Source organism: Hemicordylus capensis, chromosome 4 (genome assembly GCF_027244095.1).
Source record: "Hemicordylus capensis ecotype Gifberg chromosome 4, rHemCap1.1.pri, whole genome shotgun sequence".
Taxonomy (NCBI): Eukaryota; Metazoa; Chordata; class Lepidosauria; order Squamata; family Cordylidae; genus Hemicordylus; species Hemicordylus capensis.
Window position 1 is genome coordinate 309,066,508 of NC_069660.1, and position 20,467 is coordinate 309,086,974.

The window sequence follows — 20,467 nt, forward strand, 5'->3', positions numbered from 1 at the left end:
CTCTCTGTTGACCTCAGTCTTCAGACAGGTTCATGCAGGGAAACACTGCTCACAAATAAGCCAATGGTTTTGCAGCCGCCTTCTCTCTTTGCAGTCTTGATGGCTAGCAAAAGAGAAACCATGGTTCTCAGGATGCTGCAGCATTTTTGTGCTTTGGCAATATTTTTGCAATTCAAAGGCCACACTCTGAAGCTATTCCCACATTCAGGAGAAATTGGGCTAGGGGAGCCTAGCCCGATTTCTCCTGACTGTGAGAACCACCGGGTTTGCAGGTGAGCCTGGTGGCCTCCAGGCGGCTAACCCACCAAAGTAACCCTCCCCTTAAACTGGATTTGCAGAGTGAGCACTCCGGAAACACATTTCTTTTTGCTCATAAGTTGCCACGGCTACTCATGAGTAGACCTCCGGCCAGGAGGCTCAAAAGCAGCTTCCCGGCTTGGGGGTCTCTCCAGCATGCCCTGTGCGCTTGCGTAGGCCATGCTGGAACTTCTGGGGGCTGTGCGGCCCCCAAACTCCCCAGCCGGCTCTATGACAGAGCCAGCAGTCGTGTGGGCGGCTGCTGCAGCTGCCCAGAGCCGACTGCTGCTCGTGTGTGGGGAGAATGGGCTAAGCCCGCTCTCCCTCCCCAGGCAGGTCTCTTTGATCATGAGTAGGGGTGTGCATGAAACAATTTTTTGTGATTCGATTTGTACCCGAATTGAAACACCCCCACTTTGATTTGTGTCCGAATCTGACCCATCCGAATCAGCCCAGATTCGATTTGGATCCGAATCGATTTGGATCAGAAAAATGGGTCCTGGGGCCAAAAGAGTGGGGTGAGGTGGTAGTGCCTAATTGGTGGAGGCTACCACCCCAATTTCCAAAAAAGTGGGCAAAGGGTTGCTTTAAATTTTTTTGAAGTTTATGTGTCTTTAAGATTTTCCCCAGAGGGAATAATGGGAGTTTCAGCAGCACCATAACTCCACTTGTGGGGCACTTGGGTGGCCCAGAGAGAGTGGTGGCATAGTGCACACAGAGTGCCAAACACCCCCATGGCTTGATAACCTATGGTGTACTGGGTTCTGCTGTTTTAGAGGTGTTATGAGTGCAGATTCTCTGCTAGCAATAGCAAATGAGAGTGGATTCATGGTTTCTCATTGAAAATCTCATATGCTACCAGAGAATCTACACTCAGAACACCTCCAAAACAACAGAACCCAGTATACCATGGGTTATCAAGCCATGGGGGTGGTTGGCACCCTCTGTGCACTACACCACCACTCGCTCTGGGCCACCCCATCACCTCCCAAGTGCAGTTATGGGGCTGCTGACACCTCCATGCTTCTTTATGGAGAAAAACCTTAAAGACGCGTAAACTTCATTTCAAAAATCAAATAATATTGAGCCCTTTGCCAATCACTCTGAAACCTAGGTGGTAGCAGGCACCCATTGGGGCACTACCACCCAACGCACTCTTCTCCCCCCAAAATAACATCAACATCACACATCTACAACACCCGCAGAGCTTTGCAAAGAACAAGTTTTGGTCACGCACATTCACATCCCCTTCAGAAATGCAATTTATCCACACACAACAGTGTGAAACAACAACAAACCACAAACAACACACATAACTTTTTAAATTCAATTGCTGCAACCCCAAAGCCCCGCGCTGCCCTGCTGCAACCCCAAAGCATGGCATGGCATGGCATGATCATCATGGCAAGCAACCTGAGGCATGCAATATAAAGAACAGCTGCACACTGAAACAGAAAGGCAGAATGGCGACCTGAAAAGCCCACCCAGCCTTGCCCCTTCCCCCGGCCAATGTGGGGTCAGCAAGGAGTGGCAAGAAGGAGAAGAGCCAATAGGGAACAAGGAGAGGGAGTCATCAGCTGGTCAGATCATGCCTACATGCACCACTGGAAGGCTGGACGCGCGAGCAATTTAAAGAGATGGCAAGGAAACAGAAAGCAGAGAGAGACTCAGAGATCACCACAAAATGGAGTCCCGAAACTACAAATACTTCGGCATCGAAGCAGGGGTGATTCAATCCGGGGACAAATCGTTTTGGAAATGCAATCAGGTGATTTGTTTTGTTGACAAATCACCTGAAATGGCCATTTTCGGGCACAAATCGTTTCGGGGACAGAACATTTCGCTCATCCCTAATCGTGAGGCCCGCCTCTCTGTGTTTTGAAGCACAACTGCCAAAACACAGAGAATCTAAGACACCTTCACTTAGTTAGGCAAGAGGAAAACCATAAAGAGAATAACAGGAGCGCCTTTAGATCCCAAATGTTTGTAGCTCTCCGTCATAGTCTAAAAAAACCACCTTCGGAATCAATAATATCCTGTTTCTAAAAGTGAACAGTTATGGTTACCTGGAATAGCTTCGTGGGCTGTCAAAACCACACTTATAATAGGATTTTTGGCTCCTGAGACCTGGTCTGCTTCCTTTGCGGAAAGGCTCTTTTCGTTTCTCTGTGGCCGCTGCCTCTTGGGTGCTTTTTCCCGCTCATCTTCCCTCCTGTCAAGGTCAACGTCAGAATCATTACCTGAAGAGCAAACAGAAGCATACATAAAAAGGGGATCTTCGGTATTCTTCTTCTTTACAGCAGCTTACACCATCAATAGAGTGGTGGGATATATTCCATCATTTTGTCAAAAGGGAAACCGACTTGCAAAAATTATAAGTTTCTGTCTCTTGTGCACTTTTTTGTGTCTGATGGTGCTGGTGGGGAGCTGTAATATCAAAATCAAGAAACAAGAGGAAGCAAATTTTAGGACCAAAAAAAAGGGTTTTTAATTCAAAGGCTGCAGTTCAAGCCATGAGTAAGGCAGCAAAGTGATGCTATTTTTATGGAAATGCCATTTGAGAGTGCATTAATAAAAGCAGCGGCAGAGGGGAAGGGAGGACGACAACTGCATTGCTATTTGGGGTGTGCAAGGGATATTAGGGGCAGAAACAGGAGTAGAGGGGATCATGGGCCTGGTAATGGCTGACAGCCGCCCTGCCACACTTGTGCAGCAAGTCTCTCCCACGATGCATCACATAGTGGCCCAGTTTGGACACAACGTAAGAAACCACGGTTTTCCCCTAGGAGAATAACCCTTGGGGGGTTGTGAGCTTGTGTGCTCCCCCTTCCCTCCATTGTCATAGGAACATAAAAAGCTGCCATATGCTGAGTCAGACCATTGGTCCATCTGGCTCAGTATTATCTACACAGACTGGCAGCGGCTTCTCCAAGGTTGCAGGCAGGAGTCTCGCTCAGCCCTATCTTGGAGATGCTGCCAGGGAGGGAACTTGGAACCTTCTGCTCTTCCCAGATCGGCTCCATCCCCTGATGGGAATCTCTTCCAGTGCTCACACATCAAGCCTCCCATTCATAGGGTTCGCTGTTAAGAAACTGGAACACATGAATAGCAAGAACATCCGGGGACTCTTTGTATGTTTTCCTTATTTTTATTGTGAACAAAACAAGTAAACCATAACATCTGTTATGTTCTCCTAAGACCCACTTATTTCAGAGTTTGAACATCTACCCTGAAATCTGGAGCAGGCACAGGTGGGCTGTGACAATACAGTTAGTTTCCTCAACAAAAGCTAGTCAAACATGCAGTTTTATCCAATGCACATGGCCCTAGATAGAAGTGACGCCAGAATGCCTGGCTAGGAGATAGGTTCTCCATGTGATAAGCTGGATCACAGTGCCAGCGGCAGCGTGGTGATGGTTTGGAAGTACAGTAGAACCTCGTTATCTGCGGATTCAATATCCGTGGTCGGGAAAAAGACACCCAACCTCAGAATACATTGGGGCGGGGGGGCCGTCATTTCCGGCCATCATTTTGTTTGTAGGAGCCACAAAATGGCTCCCATCAACCCAAAATTGGCGATTTGGGTCAATTTTCAGGCATTCCGAGGGCACCGCGCATCTCAGGGAAAGCAGCAAAGCACAATAAGCAGCTCCCCCCAACATTCCCCCCCCCTAAAAAAATGGGGGGGCATAACCTAAGATTTAGATGTGTGTCTGAAAATGTAAGACATAAATCTTGCAAAAAAGCGCCTACAGATATGAGAATAGTATCTCATATCTTGAAGAGGACGATGTCAAAACAGTGGTGCACCAGGTGGTAACCTCCCGGCTTGAATACTGCAATGTGCTCTACGTGGGGCTGCCTTTGTACCTAGTTTAGAAACTTCAGTTAGTTCAAAATACAGCAGCTGGATTGGGCTCTGGGGCAACCCAGAGAGACCATATAATTCCTGTTTTGAAACAGCTGAACTGGCTGCCGATATGTTTCCAGGCAAAATACAAAGTGCTGGTTATTACCTTTAAAGCCCTGAATGGCTTAGGTCCAGGTTATCTTAGAGAACACCGCCTTCTGCATGATTCTCACCTCATGTTAAGGTCATCGGAGGAGGTCTGCCTTCAGTTACCACCGGTATGTCTGGTGGCGACTCAAAGGCAGGCCTTCTCTGCAGCCGCTCCTGGACTGTGGAATGCACTCCCCTACAGAAATCCATGATTTGAATTCTTTATTGACCTTCAGGAGAGCCCTCCTTTTGTTTGGCCTTGCCTTCTAGGATTTTTAAATTGTTGTAAATGGTTTTAATATTGTAACCTGGTTTTTAAACTGTTTTGAATGTTTTAATTGTTATTGTTTTATGGGGTTTTATAATCTCTGTTTTTAACTGTCAATTTATTTTAATCGTTTTGTTGTTGTTGTTTTTAATGTAAACCGCCCTTAGCCATTTTGGAAGGGCGGTACAGAAATTGAATAAATAATAATAAATAATAATCATACAGGTATGCTCATGAGAGAACCAGGATTGGTTGCGGCTTCTTGTTGAGAGTACACTCAGTAGCAAACTTTGGCTTGTTAATGTGTAAAATGGCTCTGCTGGATTCACCAGCTTCCAACCTACTCTCCTGCCTTGCCAAAAAGGCAGTCTCTCCAAGACCTACCAAAGTCTGCCAGCACCAATCCATGATAGGGATTGTGCTTCTAGCACATGATCAAGGTATGCCATGGTGCCTTGACAAATTCCAGCTACCAATAATTATCTTTAACACTGATTGAGTCTAATTATCCAGGAAAGAGACCTTGGGGTCACAGCAAAAAGCTTAATTTAAAATGTCTTCTCAGTGTGCTGTGGCAGCAGTGTTAAGAATTATTAGGACAAGAATTGAAGATAAGCCATTAAATAAACCTACTGTGCACCCACATTTAGAAGACTTTGTGCAGTTGATTCAACCTCTCTCAGTTAAAAAACAAACAAACCACAAACCTGTAAAAAAAAAAATCTAGAAAAAGGGCAACTAAAATAATCAAGGTCTTGCAACGTTTTCCTATGACAAAAGCATAAAGAAGCTGAGGCTTTTAAATCTAGGGCAGGGGGAGACTAAGGGGAGGCATGATAGAGATTTATAATATGAAAAGCAGAGGGGTATGAAGAAGGTGGGGGGAAAGAATGTTCCTCTTCCTTTCTCTCAAAATATTAGTTCTTGGGGCCATCCAATAAAACTGATCGACAGCAGGTCCACTATTGACTTTTTTTTTAAATGCAGAGCCTAATATATGAAATTAATTGCCACAGAAACCAGCATTTGATTATTGTGCTTTATTGAGCTCATCTACTCTGACCTCCAGCCCTAACTTCCTGCTTTTGCAAAAGTTTGCCATTATATCTGAACTGAACTGAACAAACCATACTTCGAAACTGGTTTAAAGCAGCAATTTTCAAAGTACAGGTCACAACCCAGAACTGGATCATGAAGTTTTAGGCACTGGGTTCCTTGTTAATTAAAATTTTTATGATCTCTTAAACGTGACAGTTAAATGTTAAGTACTTTAAATAGCATATATTGCCCTTCTGTGATCTTATGAAAACTCTTATGAGAATAAATTATTATTTTGGGTCACAGGGATAAGTGACTGCTTTCAACTGGGTCATGAGAAAAGAAGCTGGAAAACCGCTGGCTTAAAGCACAGTTCTAATGCTGATTTGCAGACAAACTATGTTTTGTCCACACTACAGTTTGCTTTGCTTGGACGCCACAGAAAATATGAATACGATGAATATTTATATACCACTTTTCAACCCAAGTTCCCAAAGCGGTTTAAATAAATAAATAAGTAAATGAGTAAGTTAGTTAAACGGTTCCCCGTCCCCAAAGGGCTCACAATCTTTTTTTAAAAAAAACATAAGAAAGACACCAGCAACAGACACCGGAGGGGTGCTGTGCTGGGGTAGGATAGGGCCAGCCACTCTCCCCCTGCTAAATAAAGAGAATCACCACTTTTAAAAGGTGCCTCTTTGCTCAGTTAGCAGGGAACAGGGGACAGAGAACTGTAACTGATGTTCTTGATGAAGGACATTAAGGAGGAAAAGAGAACATGATGGGACCAGGAGGGAGTATACGAGCCCAAGGGTTGGAATGGATGGGTTGTTAGGTCTGCCCTTTTTTCTTTTTAGCTATGACGGCTTAATAGGAAAGCCAGCGTTCCCAGGCTTCAGGACTCGGGTTATTAGTTACTGAAAGTAAACAAGGGATGGCCAACTTCATTTTGCTTTGCAAGAGAGCTTCCCAGTGCGCGCTGGCTGCCTACTGTTGAAAAGAAATGGCTAGACTAAATGGACCTTAGACTGGATCCAGCAAGCAGTTCTCATGTCGCTGGACCCAAAATGGGCTTTTTCAAGGCCTACATGAGTATCAGAATGTTTGATGCACTCAGCTGAAATATCTCCCACTAGCTGAGCTGGGCGCAGAGCATCTGCGCCTCCGGCAGGCCCACCTACCACCGTTGCTGCTTCTGCCGCGCCCCGCCCCCTGGCACACTAACCGGCCGCTTCCCCCCTGCCCACTTCTTCTGGCCGTCAGGCCAGCCGGAAAGCCAGCCCACCACCTCCTCCCACCCACTCCCGGTAGTGGCCACCTCCTCCTGGTGGCCACGCCGGCCCGCCACCACCTCCTGCTCCCTCCAGCCACACCAGCCCGGCCCACCTCCTCCTCCCAGTGGCCGGGCTGCCCACCAACACCACCTGCTCCTGTCGGCTGGACCGGCCCGCCGCTGCCTCCTCTGGCCGACCGGCTGCCACCGCCACTGTCTCCCCATCCCAATCCCCCAGGCAGCTGCTCGCAAACTCTCGCGAGAGCTGCCACACATGGGATTAGTGATGGGTACATTCAGGAGAATTATAGAGAGAGAGATTTTTGTCAGAGAAGAGGGCTTGATCTGGTAGTAACTGCAGCAAATTCTCCCTCTCGCTGATGGGCTGCATCTCTGCCCACCAGCCAGATTGAATTTTTAGCGTTTCAAAGGATGAATGGTCAACGTTCATGAATTTTTTAAAAAATGAAGAATGGCTCAGCAAATTACAACAGTTTTTTTTTTAATGACAACTTGTTGCTACTTAGCTGACTGATGATGATTAGTATTCCTTTCATATTTATTCACTGCAAGATTGGTTAAAACACACACCCACAATCCCCACAATGTTTAATGCAAAGAGGAAACAATACAGGAAGCTGAAGGGGGCAGGCAGAACAGGGCAAGCATGGGGAAGCTGCCCAAATCCTGGCCCTACAGCTGCCAGCATCCCATGCATGAACGGGGAAAGGAGATGAGAGCAGTCAAGGGAGGAGAAGCAGCTATTCTGCAGAGGCCAAAGCAGGAGTTCAGCAGCTTTGCGAAGCCAAGAAATTACCATATGGAACAAATCCATGACAAGACAGAACGAGCAGTTCAAATTGCTCAGCAAAGAGGAGCCTGTTGGGGTTTGTGAGGGGGGCTTGCCAAAAATAACAGACAATGCAGTGACGGCCCAAGTCTGTGTGAAAGGAGAGAAATAAGCAAATGGCAGGCACAAAAGCAAGCCACTCATCAGTCAGTGAGGTTTTCCATGGATTCAGCTCCGCAGCTGAACTCTGAAAGGAGGAAGCTACTTCGCCCTTTCAAAAACAAGGGACAATGGGAAGAGAAAGCAGGATTGCAGGGATGGGACACCATCACTCTGCAGGCAGCCCACCCGATCAGCAGTAGACCTGGCAGTTGTATCTTGTTGCCCAACTTTCTTTTGCCTAGGAAAGCGTCCCCCTCTGTCTCCCAGGGCAATCAGAACATAAGCAGAACTGGCTGTGTGTGTGTGTGTGTGAGGGTGGGGGTGAATGGGGCTGATGGAAGAGCCTCGACAGAGGAGATACAGCATAAGGGCACTTTAAAAATGCATGCCGCCCCACCCTGCTTTTCGCCAGACTATTTGATGGCTCTCACCTCCACCCACCCTCCAGTTCCCGGCCCAGCAATTTTAATGCTTTAAAAGCAGGTGAGTGGGACGACCTCTGGATCGCTCAGCATACCTCACCAGTGTGTTTTCATGTCACCCCATAGTTGAGACAGACTGACAAAGGCAACCAGGCTTGACGCGACATGTAGAAAACCAGTGCTGGGAACACCTGGTACCATAGGTCCATGGCAGAGCACACGCTTTGCATGCAGGAGGTCCCAGGTTCTGTCCCCACCATCTCCAGTTAAAAGACTGAAGCAGCACGCTGATGGCAGGAAAGCTCTGGAGAGCAGACACTACTGGGCAAGATGGACCAGCAGTCCGACGATAAGAAAGCTTCATACATAGAGTTCAATGTCTTGTAGGATTGCAATGAAACATGCCCTTCTCCAAAAAGGTTTTCTGGTGCTTTTGTTGTGTGGTGTGTGGTTTTTGTTTTGTTTTGGTTGTTATTTTGCATGGGAGGAAAAGCTACAACTTGGATAACACATGAAGGCAGTTGCAAAAGGTCACATCGTATCAGTGGGTGCCAAGTTGGTCACAAGTCAAATTCTTCTGCCTACCTTACCATTCGCCAGCCTGATCAACGGTCTGATAGAGACAACCAGCGTCAGCCTTCTCATCTGACACTCAAAGCCACATCTGTTTGAGTGCTTTGGTTTCAACCAACTGGATTTCTCATGGCCTCCGCGGCTCTCTGCCTCTCTTTGCAAGCTGTTTGGGGTGAACATCAAACCCACAGCTCCACTGACAATGACTAAAACAAACATTTTTCCAGGACAGGGGGGAAGCATCTGCCTCCCCGCGATCGCCTGATTGAGATGAATAGTCTTCACTCCTGCTCTTTTCCTTGCTAAGGAACATTAAGCAATCCGTTTGAACAGCTGGCACTTTGATTTGGCAAACTAATAAACTGACCTCCTGTATCCAGATCTCTGCAATTTAATTCCCAGTGCGGCATGCACAGAGTAATTTGATGCTATGCTGCATCTGTATTTAGACAGCATTTATGGGATGTTCACATCTCTATTGATGAGCAAGGCGGCTGTCAATGACAGTGAATCAGTATGTTTGACACACTGCAAGCTAGGCTGTTCCAGCCATCTAGATTCTCTCATCGGGGTCCCTAATTGGTGCTTCTGCCATGTGATGTTGTGCGGTGCATTCTTAATCGGAGGGGCTCCCTGGTGAATCTCCAACACATCTATCGGTCCCTTAATTGGCAAGCTTTGGACCTGCTCTCCATTGGAGCATTATTATTCTTTGTTGCTAATGCTACCCTCTTTACTTCTGGACCTCTGACGGATGCTAAGCATTGTTACAATATAAGGGTGGTGGGGGGAGAGAACAGGGCAAGCAATTATTTTGCAAGATTTGCACAAAATCAGGAGTGCTTTTGCCTGTAATGGGACTGCAGAAGTGGTCTGTGTGAGATTTGTTGATGGTCACCATTTCCTTCTGCATCTTCCTGCCCATTTATTCAGCTCTTCGGGACAGACTTTGCCTTCTGGCCTACCAACCACACATACACTTGGCAAGGAGAGGGAGAGAGCTTTGCAACTCTTGGTGCCCGGGCTGTGGAACTCCCTACCCCATGAGATCAGGTGGGCTCCTTCCCTTGCAGATACTGCTTTTGTGCTGTCAGGCTTATGGTCTGGTTTGCGCTTAGCATTTTGCTGCCCATCACTTGTGCTCCCCAATTTGCCTTGTTGCCTTTTGTTTTTAATCTCTCTGAGAGCCACCTTGAGCATCTCATTTGTGAGCCGGAAAGGCGGGATATCAATATTTAAGTAGAACAAGTTTTATTTATTTATGTGCCAGCTCCGCGGGAAACGCCAAGGAGCAGCCGCATGCTGAGCACCCAGGCTACGGATGCTGCTACCACGGGTGGTAGTTTCAGAGCTGGCCGGCCAGCCAGCCATTTGGTTGCCTGAGAAAACTGACTGCAGCTTGAGAATGGCGATGGGCGAGCCTCTTCCCTTCCCTTCCCCAGCTGAAGCAGAGCTGCAGTGCAGAAGAGGGAGCGCCACCATACAGCAGCAGAGGACACGGTCCGGGTGCAGAAGATCCAAGGAGCCATTCCTGGCATCTCTAGGCTACAGGATATCAGGTACAAGGTCTGGAAATACACAGCTGCCGGAAGATCTAGAGAGCTGCTGCAAGCCAGAGTGTTTATCTATCTTTCTATCTGTCGTATTTTTATACCACCTGACATGTACAGCTCTAGGCGGTGAGAGTAGCCAGTTATTAGCTTGAAGGCAAATGGTTTGACGTGGTACAAGGCAACTTGATGGGCAATGAGAAAGGGGAAACAGCACAGGGACTTGTGGGAGGAGAGCAGGGGCCCCAAACTGTGGCCCTCCTGCTGTGGTTGGCCTGTAACTCCCATCGTCTCCAGTCGCAACGGCCAATGGTCAGGAAGGATGGGAGTTGTAGGCCAATATCTGCAGGAGGGCCACAGAGAAGGAGGGGCAAAAAGTGTTCCGGTTTGGTGGTGCTAAATATGTTTGATGACGACAGAAGAAGAAAATAATAACAGAAAGACAGCAAAGCCCATCTAGAGCTTCCAAATGCCTAAAACCAATCATTTTATTATGGAGCAGGAAAATGTCAAGTTGCCACAGAGGAGAGCTGAGAAAAAGTCTAGTGTGACTGCCTACAACTGTCAGTTCCCCAACTGGTACACCATCTTCAAGATCCCTAAAAAATGTGCCAATATGCCAGTGTGTTCTGGCGTGTACACACTGGTGAAGGTATGCACACACCTTCAAGTCCTCTAAAAATAGCTTTACACGTTGCATAGACACAATATCTGCATGATGTTGTTGCTGTTGTCTTTTAGTGCAGAGATTTACATTTGAATCTGGGTTTCCACAATTAAACTTCAGGAAACGGGTATAGCTCAGTCGTGAAAGCTCTTCTGATTTCCATGCAGAAGACTCCAGGGCTCAGACCCTGGTGTTTTCAGACAGGGATGCAAAAGACTCCTGTCCAAAAACTGAGAGTGCCGAACTCAGTATTATGAAGTCTAGTGACTATAGGTCACCTCCAGCCTCAGAGACAGGATGTTTCTAGATGCCAGTTGTAGGGGAGCAAAAGCAGGGGAGAGGGCATGCCCTCACCTCTTGCCTGTGGGCTTCTCAGGGGCATCTGGTGGGCCACTGTGTGGAACAGGATGCTGGATTAGATAGGCCTTGGGCCTGATCCAGCATGGTTGCTTTTATGTTCTTAAGGATATGAGTCAGAGAATTATATGGCAGGAGACAGAAGAGGTCCCAGTCTCACATCCTAATTTAAATTCTAATCTAAACCTAAATTGCTGCCTATGGAGCTCATCTAGGGAGGTCCATCCGCAGTTACAGGTGAAACTCGGAAAATTAGAATATCGTGCAAAAGTCCATTAATTTCAGTAATGCAAATTAAAAGGTGAAACTGATATATGAGACAGACGCATTACATGCAAAGCGAGAGAAGTCAAGCCTTAATTTGTTATAATTGTGATGATCATGGCGTACAGCTCATGAAAACCCCAAATCCACAATCCAGGAAAATTAGAATATTACATGGAACCAAGAAGACAAGGATTGAAGAATAGAACAATATCGGACCTCCGAAAAGTATAGTGTACTGTGCTTGATTGGCCAGCAAACTCACCTGACCTGACCCCATAGAGAATCTAATGGGCATTGCCGAGAGAAGGATGAGAGAGACGAGACCAAACAATGCAGAAGAGCTGAAGGCCGCTAATGAAGCATCCTGGTCTTCCATAATACCTCATCAGTGCCACAGGCTGATAGCATCCATGCCACGCCGCATTGAGGCAGTAATTGCTGCAAAAGGGGCCCAAACCAAGTACTGAATACATATGCATGCTTATACTTTTCAGAGGTCCGATATCCTATTCTACAATTCTTGTCTTCTTGGTTAAATGTAATACTCTAATTTTCTGGGATTGTGGATTTGGGGTTCTCATGAGCTGTACGCCATGATCATCACAATTATAACAAATTAAGGCTTGACTTATCTCACTTTGCATGTAATGCGTCTGTCTCATATATCAGTTTCACCTTTTAATTTGCATTACTGAAATTAATGGACTTTTGCACGATATTCTAATTTTCCGAGTTTCACCTGTACCACTGGCTCTGTCTGGAGGCTACTCAAGGATGAACCTTCTCCATTGTTACCCCGAGGCTTTGGAAGGCACCACCTGCCAAAATAAGATCCTCCCCATCTCGGACAGCTTTTAAAAGAGCTGTTAAGACACATTCATTCACCCAGGCTTTTAATTAGACTTACAGAATCTATCAGTGTTTTAAAGCTTTAATTTTATTTTTAATCTCTGTTGTTTTACCGTAAACTGCCCAGAGACATGAATTTTGGGTGGTATATGGATATGCTAAATAAATCTGAGCTGCTAAATTTCATCCAATATGGAGCCACCCCTGAACTGCATCCATGTCAAGCACATTCACAATAATGCCACTTTGAATAGTCTGAAGGCACATGATGGAGTTTCACTGATGGAAGCAAGCCAATCCAGCTCTGGGAGCCATACATAAGCCATTCTTTAGGGAAACAGCAGACTTGGGGTCCGAGAGGCAGAGATCTATGATCCCCTGTACCATGTGCTCCCTGCGTCCCAGAACAGTTCCTGAGTCCCCGTGGCATTTCCAGTGCACAGGCAGGAGGAGCCACCAGGGTGAAGTATCTGACCAACAGAATGAGGGAGCAAGAAGCACTATTATAGTCAGGAACATTGAGATGGAAAGAACAGTGCGAGCCACTGCTGCCGAGAGGATCTGCATATATTTCCCAGAATATATGCAAGTAAATGAGTTAGGCTTCTGGTCTTTAGAGTGCACTCAAAAACTGATGATCACAGAGGGTCTTTCCAGACAGCAATTTAAAAAAAAGTGCCATCTTACTGACTGTACATACTTGCACATACTGTACATAACTGGACATACTGCACATGACTGTACATACACTCCTGTCGGCTTCTGCAATTTTTACAGCACTACCTGCGGCCAGCACTTGCATTCTGAAAAGAACTCACCCCTTTTCAAGATTCTGACAACTGCTGGTTCTTTTCAAAATGCAAGTGGTGGACAGCAGGCGGAGCTGCAGAAACTGTACAAGGTCTCTGATCAGTGTATGGCCAGAGAGCAAGATTCCGATAGGAAAGAGTGCAGAAACCTATGGAAGTGTGTGTACAGTCAGTAAGATGGTGCTTTGAACTTGTGCAGAAGCTTTCAACGTTATGCAATTTATTGCTGTCTGGAAGGACAGGGAAAGACAGGGAAACAGTACTGAAAGGGCATTTTTCATACATTTGCAGTTAATATACATGCATGCTACCCAGCCATATCTGGTTAGGGTTAGGCAAGTTAGGCAGACAGGGACACAGCAAGCTTAAACAAAGAGACCTAAAAAAAACAAAAGGACACCAATATTCCAATTTTTAAAATCAGACCAGACTTTTTCATAAGGAGGCAGTGGCCCACATTACACATTTTTACTGGACTCAGAGAAATGATGCCTGGCAACTCAGCAGCGAATCAACATTGATGCTTTGCCCCAACTGAAATTATTCCACTAACACAATTTCTTATCTATAAATGAGGTGGTATCCCCATTTTCAATATATGACTATGCTCTTGCCAAGCGGTGCAGATTTACTATCTCTGCCATGTTATGCATTTAGGCTCCATTTTCTTTCTTAAGCCTACTCCCTTCCCAATACAGATGTCACATTGGAAAGGCTCATGAGCAAGCTAGGTGAGACCCAAGCACAGATTTCCTCTCTTTCATCTAGTCTGGCCCCAAGACCCATCCACTATACAGAGACATCAGGGTTACCAAAGCGATTTCAGCAGAAGATGCCCAGCTCTTGAAACTCAACAGCAGCTTGTCTGTTGGGTAACAGGAATGGCAGTGGTAGAAACCGCAAAGACTCCACCTCTGGGTGCAGTTTGCTCAGTGGGTAGCCTTCGCTCCTCTTTGTGTCCTAGCCAATCCTTCAACAACGCCCGTCACGCCCTGGCTTACCTGTCTCACCCTCGTCATCCGCGTCTTCTTGTTTAACAATAATGCAGATGTGTTTCCTCAGCTGTCGAGAATTAGAGAATTTCCGGCCACACTTCCGGCATTCCAAGTTGTCGGGGAGAACTTCTGCCAGCTCCCCTCCTTCCTCTGGTCCCGGCTGAACATCCTCGCTTGGAATGCAGTTATTGCTTTCTGCCAGTTCTTCATCGGCATAGAACTTCTTGGTTGAGCCTTTCGGCCGGCCTCGTTTCCTCTTCACTACAAGCAGCTCTGTGAAGAAATATTACAAAGAGGCGATAAAGCAGCGACGTGTGGCTCTTTCAGGGCTTAATTAGAATCTACATGGTTCTTTAACGTGGAAACTGACAAATTCATTCCAAGAGTGTCTAACCAGAGAAGTCTGTTCATCCATCAAAGTATTCCAAGGCTGGCATTTATTACAAGGTTGAGGAATAGTGTTAAGCTTGTTGGTCTAGGGGCAGGATTCTCTGTTAGGGTGTGAGAAGATCCAGGTTTGCATCCTGGACAAGTCCTTACAACTGGGGTGAAGGGAGCTGTACCTTTTCAAAAAGCCATACCTAAGTGGTAGGGCACTTGCTTTGCATGCAGAAGGTCCCAGGTAGGGCTAGGAAAGACTCCTGTGTGAAACCTTGGAGAGGTGCAACCAGTGTAACAGGCAATAGTGAGTTAGATGGCGCAGTGGCACAACTAATATACGGTGGCTGACATACTGCTCAAAGATAAGAGGGTCAAGCACTGCCTTGCACATCAATGCTGGGGTCAATGAGGCAACCACCCATTTTTCTCCAGAACTGACTGTTCTGCTATGGCCTCCTGGTCAACCTCCTACTCTTTTTGTTTGATTTCTCCCTCCTTAGGTTTAGATGGACAAAAAACATTACCATACGAAATGTGCCTATCTACTAGAGAGAACTGGCCCCAAGGCTGGACTTGGGCAGGCTGGCTACAACCAATTTGGAGAACTCCTACTGCTCGAGCAACAGAAACATGAGGGAAACATCCCATTCTGTCTTGACAGATATCCACAGAGATGACATTTCTAGAAGAGATGGTGAAATAATCTCTTTCCTGAGAGAACAGTCTTTACACTGTTTTCTCCAAAACACATTTCTTAAGCCAAGCTCCATGCAATTATGTATTTTATTTTATTTTATTTAAAAACACCTTTAACATGCACGCATGGGAAGGGGGAATTAAATGTTTTTGCTGCAAAGGAGCAAAATCCTGGCAACTGCACTGGAAAAACTACACTTTCATTATTCCCTTGAGATTTGCCCAACATATGCTTGGATTTTACAGCACCGAGCTTCATTAATTATTTGGTATTGATTCAGAATACATAGGAAAAATTGACAAACACACACAAATATGGTCCTCCCAGGAACAACTCTACCTCAATTTGCACACAGAAGGAATAGCAAAGTATTTATTATAAAGATTTAACTTTTATCAGGCTGTGGCTGTAACTACAACATTTAAACTGGTTTATCTGCATCAGATTGTAAGCCTGTTGAGTTTACCTTTCTACGTGCATCGGAAATAATCAACTATGAGGATCACACAAAATCTAGATATTATGAGAAACAGGAGCTATCCCATCAGCCCATACACACAGGCACAACAAAACATCCACAGAAAATCTGAAGAATATTTTGCCAGAGGTGGAAATATATATATTACTAATAGGTGAGGCATGTCATTGTCCAGGTATAGTCATTTGCGTAGAGGACACTTATCAGAAAGTTCAAGAAATTAAATATATGTACCTTAGTGTGTGTGTGTGTGTGTGTGTGTCTGTGTGTGTGTTATTATTATTATTTATTATTATTATGCTTGCAACAGGGAGGTAAAAGAACAGTTTGAAATTTGTAGGATTTCTAATTCAAACATTATTCATTTTGTTGTGTAATGACCATATGTCGAAAGATTATTTAGTTAAATGAGAGAAAGAACAGAAACCATGAACTCAAACCAATTAGACGGAACTAGGGAACATTCTTGGAAATGAGGCCTTCAGCCTTCTGTTAACTGTACTCATAAAAAATGCTCCAGATAGTTTCCCCCTAGAATCTGATGCAGAACTACAGGGCATTTTAATGTCCTAGAACTCTGTACAAGTTTACTGTCCCCTTAATTTTAGCAAATTGAGAAATGAACAGTCATCATTAGAATTTGACTGCCAAATTCCAAGAAGCCTTGGAGGGATTCAATGTTGGCTTTGCCGGTGATCCTGTGGATGCCCTGGTTGAGAATCGGAACAACTTGCTCACCAGGGCAGTAGACACGATTGCTCCCAAGCGTCCCCTCCGACCCGCTTCAAATTTGGCCCCTTGGTATACGGAAGATTTACAGGGACTGAAGCGGCAAGGTAGGTGACTGGAGCGCAAGTGGAGAAAGACTTGACTCGAATCCGACAGATTGCGACATAGAGCACATCTAAAGATATATGCTCAGGCATAAGTGGGGCAAAGAGGCAATTCTTTTCTGCCCTATTGCCTCTGCGAGTTCAGGTCCAGCTGAGTTGTTCAGGGTTGTGAGGGGACTAGTATCTGCTCCCCCTCCCTTGAACCAGAATTTGGAGTCATCGGTTACCCGCTGCAATGTGTTTAAAGAGTTTTTCGCAGATAAAATCTCTCGGATTCAGGCCAATTTAGATGGAGACTCCACAATTAATTTGAAGTCTGGACTGGAGGTGCCCAATAACTCCTTTTATGTGAGCCAACTGGATCAGTTTCAGTTTGTGACTCCTGAGGATGTGGACAAGCTGCTTGGAGCAGTGAGGCCTACCACTTGTTCTCTTGACCCTTGTCCAACGTAGCTTGTTCTATCTAGCAGGGAGGCTGTTGTAGACAGCCTGGTGGAAGTCATACATGCTTCTCTGAGGGAGATCAGGATGTCTCCTTGTCTTAAGGAGGCAATCATTAGACCTCTTCTAAAGAAGCCTGCGTGAGATCCCTCAAAGTTGAGCAATTATAGGCCTGTTTACAAGCTCCCATGGCTGGGCAAGGTAATTGAGAGGGTGATGGCCTCTCAGCTTCAAACGGTCTTGGAGGAAACTGATTTATATAGACCCATTTCAAACTGGTTTTCAGGCGGACTATGGGGTGGAGACTGCCTTGGTCGGCTTGATGGATGATCTCCAATTGACAATTGACAGAGGAAGTGTGTCTCTGTTGGTCCTTTTGGATCTCTCAGCGGCTTTCAATACTATCGACCATAGTATCCTTCTGGAACGTCTGAGGGGGTTGGGGGTGGGAGGCACTGTTCTACAGTGGTTCCACTCCTACCTCTTGGATAGATTCCAGATGGTGTTAATTGGAGATTGTTGATCTTCAAAATCTGAGCTTAAGTATGGTGTCCCTCAAGGCTCCATACATTCTCCAATGCTTTTTAACATCTATATGAAACCGGTGGGAGAGATCATCAGGGGATTTGGAGCTGGGTGTTACCAATATGCTGATGACACCCAGATCTACTTCTCCGTGTCAACTTCTTCAGGAGCTGGCATATCCTCCCTAAATGCCTGCCTGGAAGCAGTAATGGGCTGGATGAGGGAGAATAAACTGCAGCTTAATCCAGATAAGACGGAGGTACTTATTGTGCGGGGTCAGAATTCTAGAGACGATTTTGATCTACCTGTTCTAGATGGGGTCACACTTCTCCAAAAGGAACAGGTTCGCAGTTTGGGAGTACTTCTGGATTCACACCTCTCCCTGGTTTCTCAGGTTGAGGCGGTGGCCAGGGGTGCTTTCTATCAGCTCCGGCTGATACGCCAGCTGTGCCCGTTTCTCGAGATCAATGACCACAAAACAGTGGTACATCTGTTGGTAACCTCCAAACTTGACTTCTGTAATGTGCTCTACATGGGGCTGCCTTTGTACATAGTCTGGAAACTTCAGTTGGTTCAGAATGCGGCAGCGAGGTTGGTCCCTGGGTCATCTCGGAGAGACCACATTACTCCTTTACTGATGGAGCTACACTGGCTGCCAATAGGTTCCTGGACAAAATACAAAGTGCTAGTTATACCTTATAAAGCCCTAAACGGCTTAGGCCCTGGGTATCTAAGAGAGCGTCTTCTTCACTACGAGCCCCACTGCCCATTGAAGTCATCTGAGGAGGTCCGTCTCCAGTTACCGCCAACTCAACTGGTAGCTACACAGAAACGGGCCTTTTCAGTCGCTGCCCCAATATTGTGGAATGCACTCCCTGCTGAGATACAATCCTCCCCATCTCTGGCAATTTAAAAAAAACCCTGAAAACCCATCTTTTTGCCCAAGCTTTCTCAGCTTCCTAAATTTTTTAGGTTTTAAGCTCTGGTTTATTTTTAAATTGTTAAATTGTTTTAAGTTTTTTGTATATGTTTTTAACTTGTTTTATGCTATTGTTAACTGCCGAGAGATGAAGGTTTGAGGCGGTGTACAAATCTGATAAATAAATAAATTCTTTTTTAAAAATCTTGACTTGTATCCTGACTCCAAAAGTTAAGAAATTTGTTCATTTTAACTTGCGTTTGGACGCAGCTTCACATACAATCTTGAGGTCTGCAAGCCATCCCTCAAAGAAAGGTGTATGGGACAGCCTTTGCCCTGGCTCTATGTTGTACAGGCGGGAGTTGTTGGACTTGGGCTACCAGGCACAATCTAGAAAAAAAATAAGCACTTGTGCAGTCAATTAAGCCCTTATTCATGTTTGTTCCAAAGTAAGATCAACTGTGCTCAGTGGCACTTACTATCAAGTAAAGATGCACAGGATTGCAGCTTTAATCTCACCGAAATCAATGGAACTCATGCATACCCAGCGGATTCCTGGCTATATCCACTGCATTCACCTCTAAAGTAATACAAGGGATCCATCAAATAGCTCTATGAACTACACAATAGCGTTTGACAATTCTGCAGGTATGTCAATAGCCACTTGTATGCCAACAGCTGCCTATGCCAAGCGAAAAATACTTTCAGGTGGCCAGGCAGGACAATTTTGCAGAAGTTGGTTAGTCCCTTTCTCTTTTTTAGGTCCCAGATGTCTATACTGGCAAATTCTTCTTTTGTCAGGCTGCAATAATATTAAACTCTAATTGCCCAACAAGGTTCTGAACGGCTTGATAATTACATCAAGCCTGGATAATTCTAGTATCAAGGCCAATATTGTTCTTAGAAATGAAAGGAAGTTGTAATAATCATCCTGTCGATATAGAATAATCACCATTAACTAAGCCATTCCACCTTTGCTATGTGATTTTCACTAATAGCATAAGTCTTAATTTTCCATTATCCACAATGAATTGTCCCACTTCTGTCTTTGTGCAAAATGAGAGCTATGATCTGAATTGAATCGGTGAGAATTTTTTGGCAAATATCAAGGTAACATTCAGCCAAACAGCTTGCCAAATGATTGCAGGGGTATAATTTTTTGATGTGCTGGCTGCTTTCAAGAAAAGTTCAACTGTTCATACTCTTGGTACCAATTACTCACAGAGCACCACATTAAAAAAAAAAAAAAGCTCAGGTATTTTCTGAGTAACCCTTTCACAACTCGCTGGTATCCCAGTAATCCAGCGAGGGAGCTAGAATTTGAACGAGTGTTTGAAAAAATCCCCCTTTCCAAAGCGAGGTGGGGATATTCCAAAGTACAAGAAATGAGGCAACTTATTTTGCCTACAGTGTAACAATGGAGGCTCCTCATCTGGGGTAGAGGGGGCGCTGTCCCCCTCCTGGCCAGCCCCACAATCTTGCCAGCCTTCCATTTTCTCACCAAACATACCATCCCTTCCCCTCTGTCTTTCTCTCTCAAGGGCCACATTCACACATAACACAGAACTGGAGGTGAAGGGGCCTCCGGTTGCAATTTCTGTACCTTCGAATGCGGGCAACTGCAGTTTTGCCAGAAAATGGACCCACGGTTTCCCTCCCCGGACTCAGATTGTACCTTCAGTTTGTAGTGAGTTTTGCCACCTGGATCTCCGGTTCTGTGGTGCCAGCGTTACATCTGAGCACTGCCCCACAGTCTGGCTATTTCACAACCAGAGCTGGGAGAGGAGACACCTCCCTTACTCCAGCTGCTATTAGCTGCTGGGGCTGTCTTTCAAACAAGAAGGAAGTCCTGGCAGCCAGTTCCCCCTCCTCTCGA

General features: G+C 45.6%; 1 protein-coding gene across 7 annotated transcripts in view; it reads right to left on the reverse strand.

Annotated features, from left to right (window-relative positions):
- The window catches only part of ZFAT (zinc finger and AT-hook domain containing), a 133,551-nt gene that overhangs the window by 96,245 nt on the left and 16,839 nt on the right, over window positions 1-20,467 (reverse strand). For all 7 annotated transcript variants that reach the window (XM_053248968.1, XM_053248962.1, XM_053248961.1 and 4 more), the window contains exons 3-4: window positions 14,324-14,590; window positions 2,364-2,537 (exon numbers count right to left, since the gene is read on the reverse strand). In XM_053248968.1, the coding sequence (XP_053104943.1) occupies window positions 2,364-2,537; window positions 14,324-14,590 (441 nt within the window). The remainder of the gene's footprint in view (window positions 1-2,363; window positions 2,538-14,323; window positions 14,591-20,467) is intronic.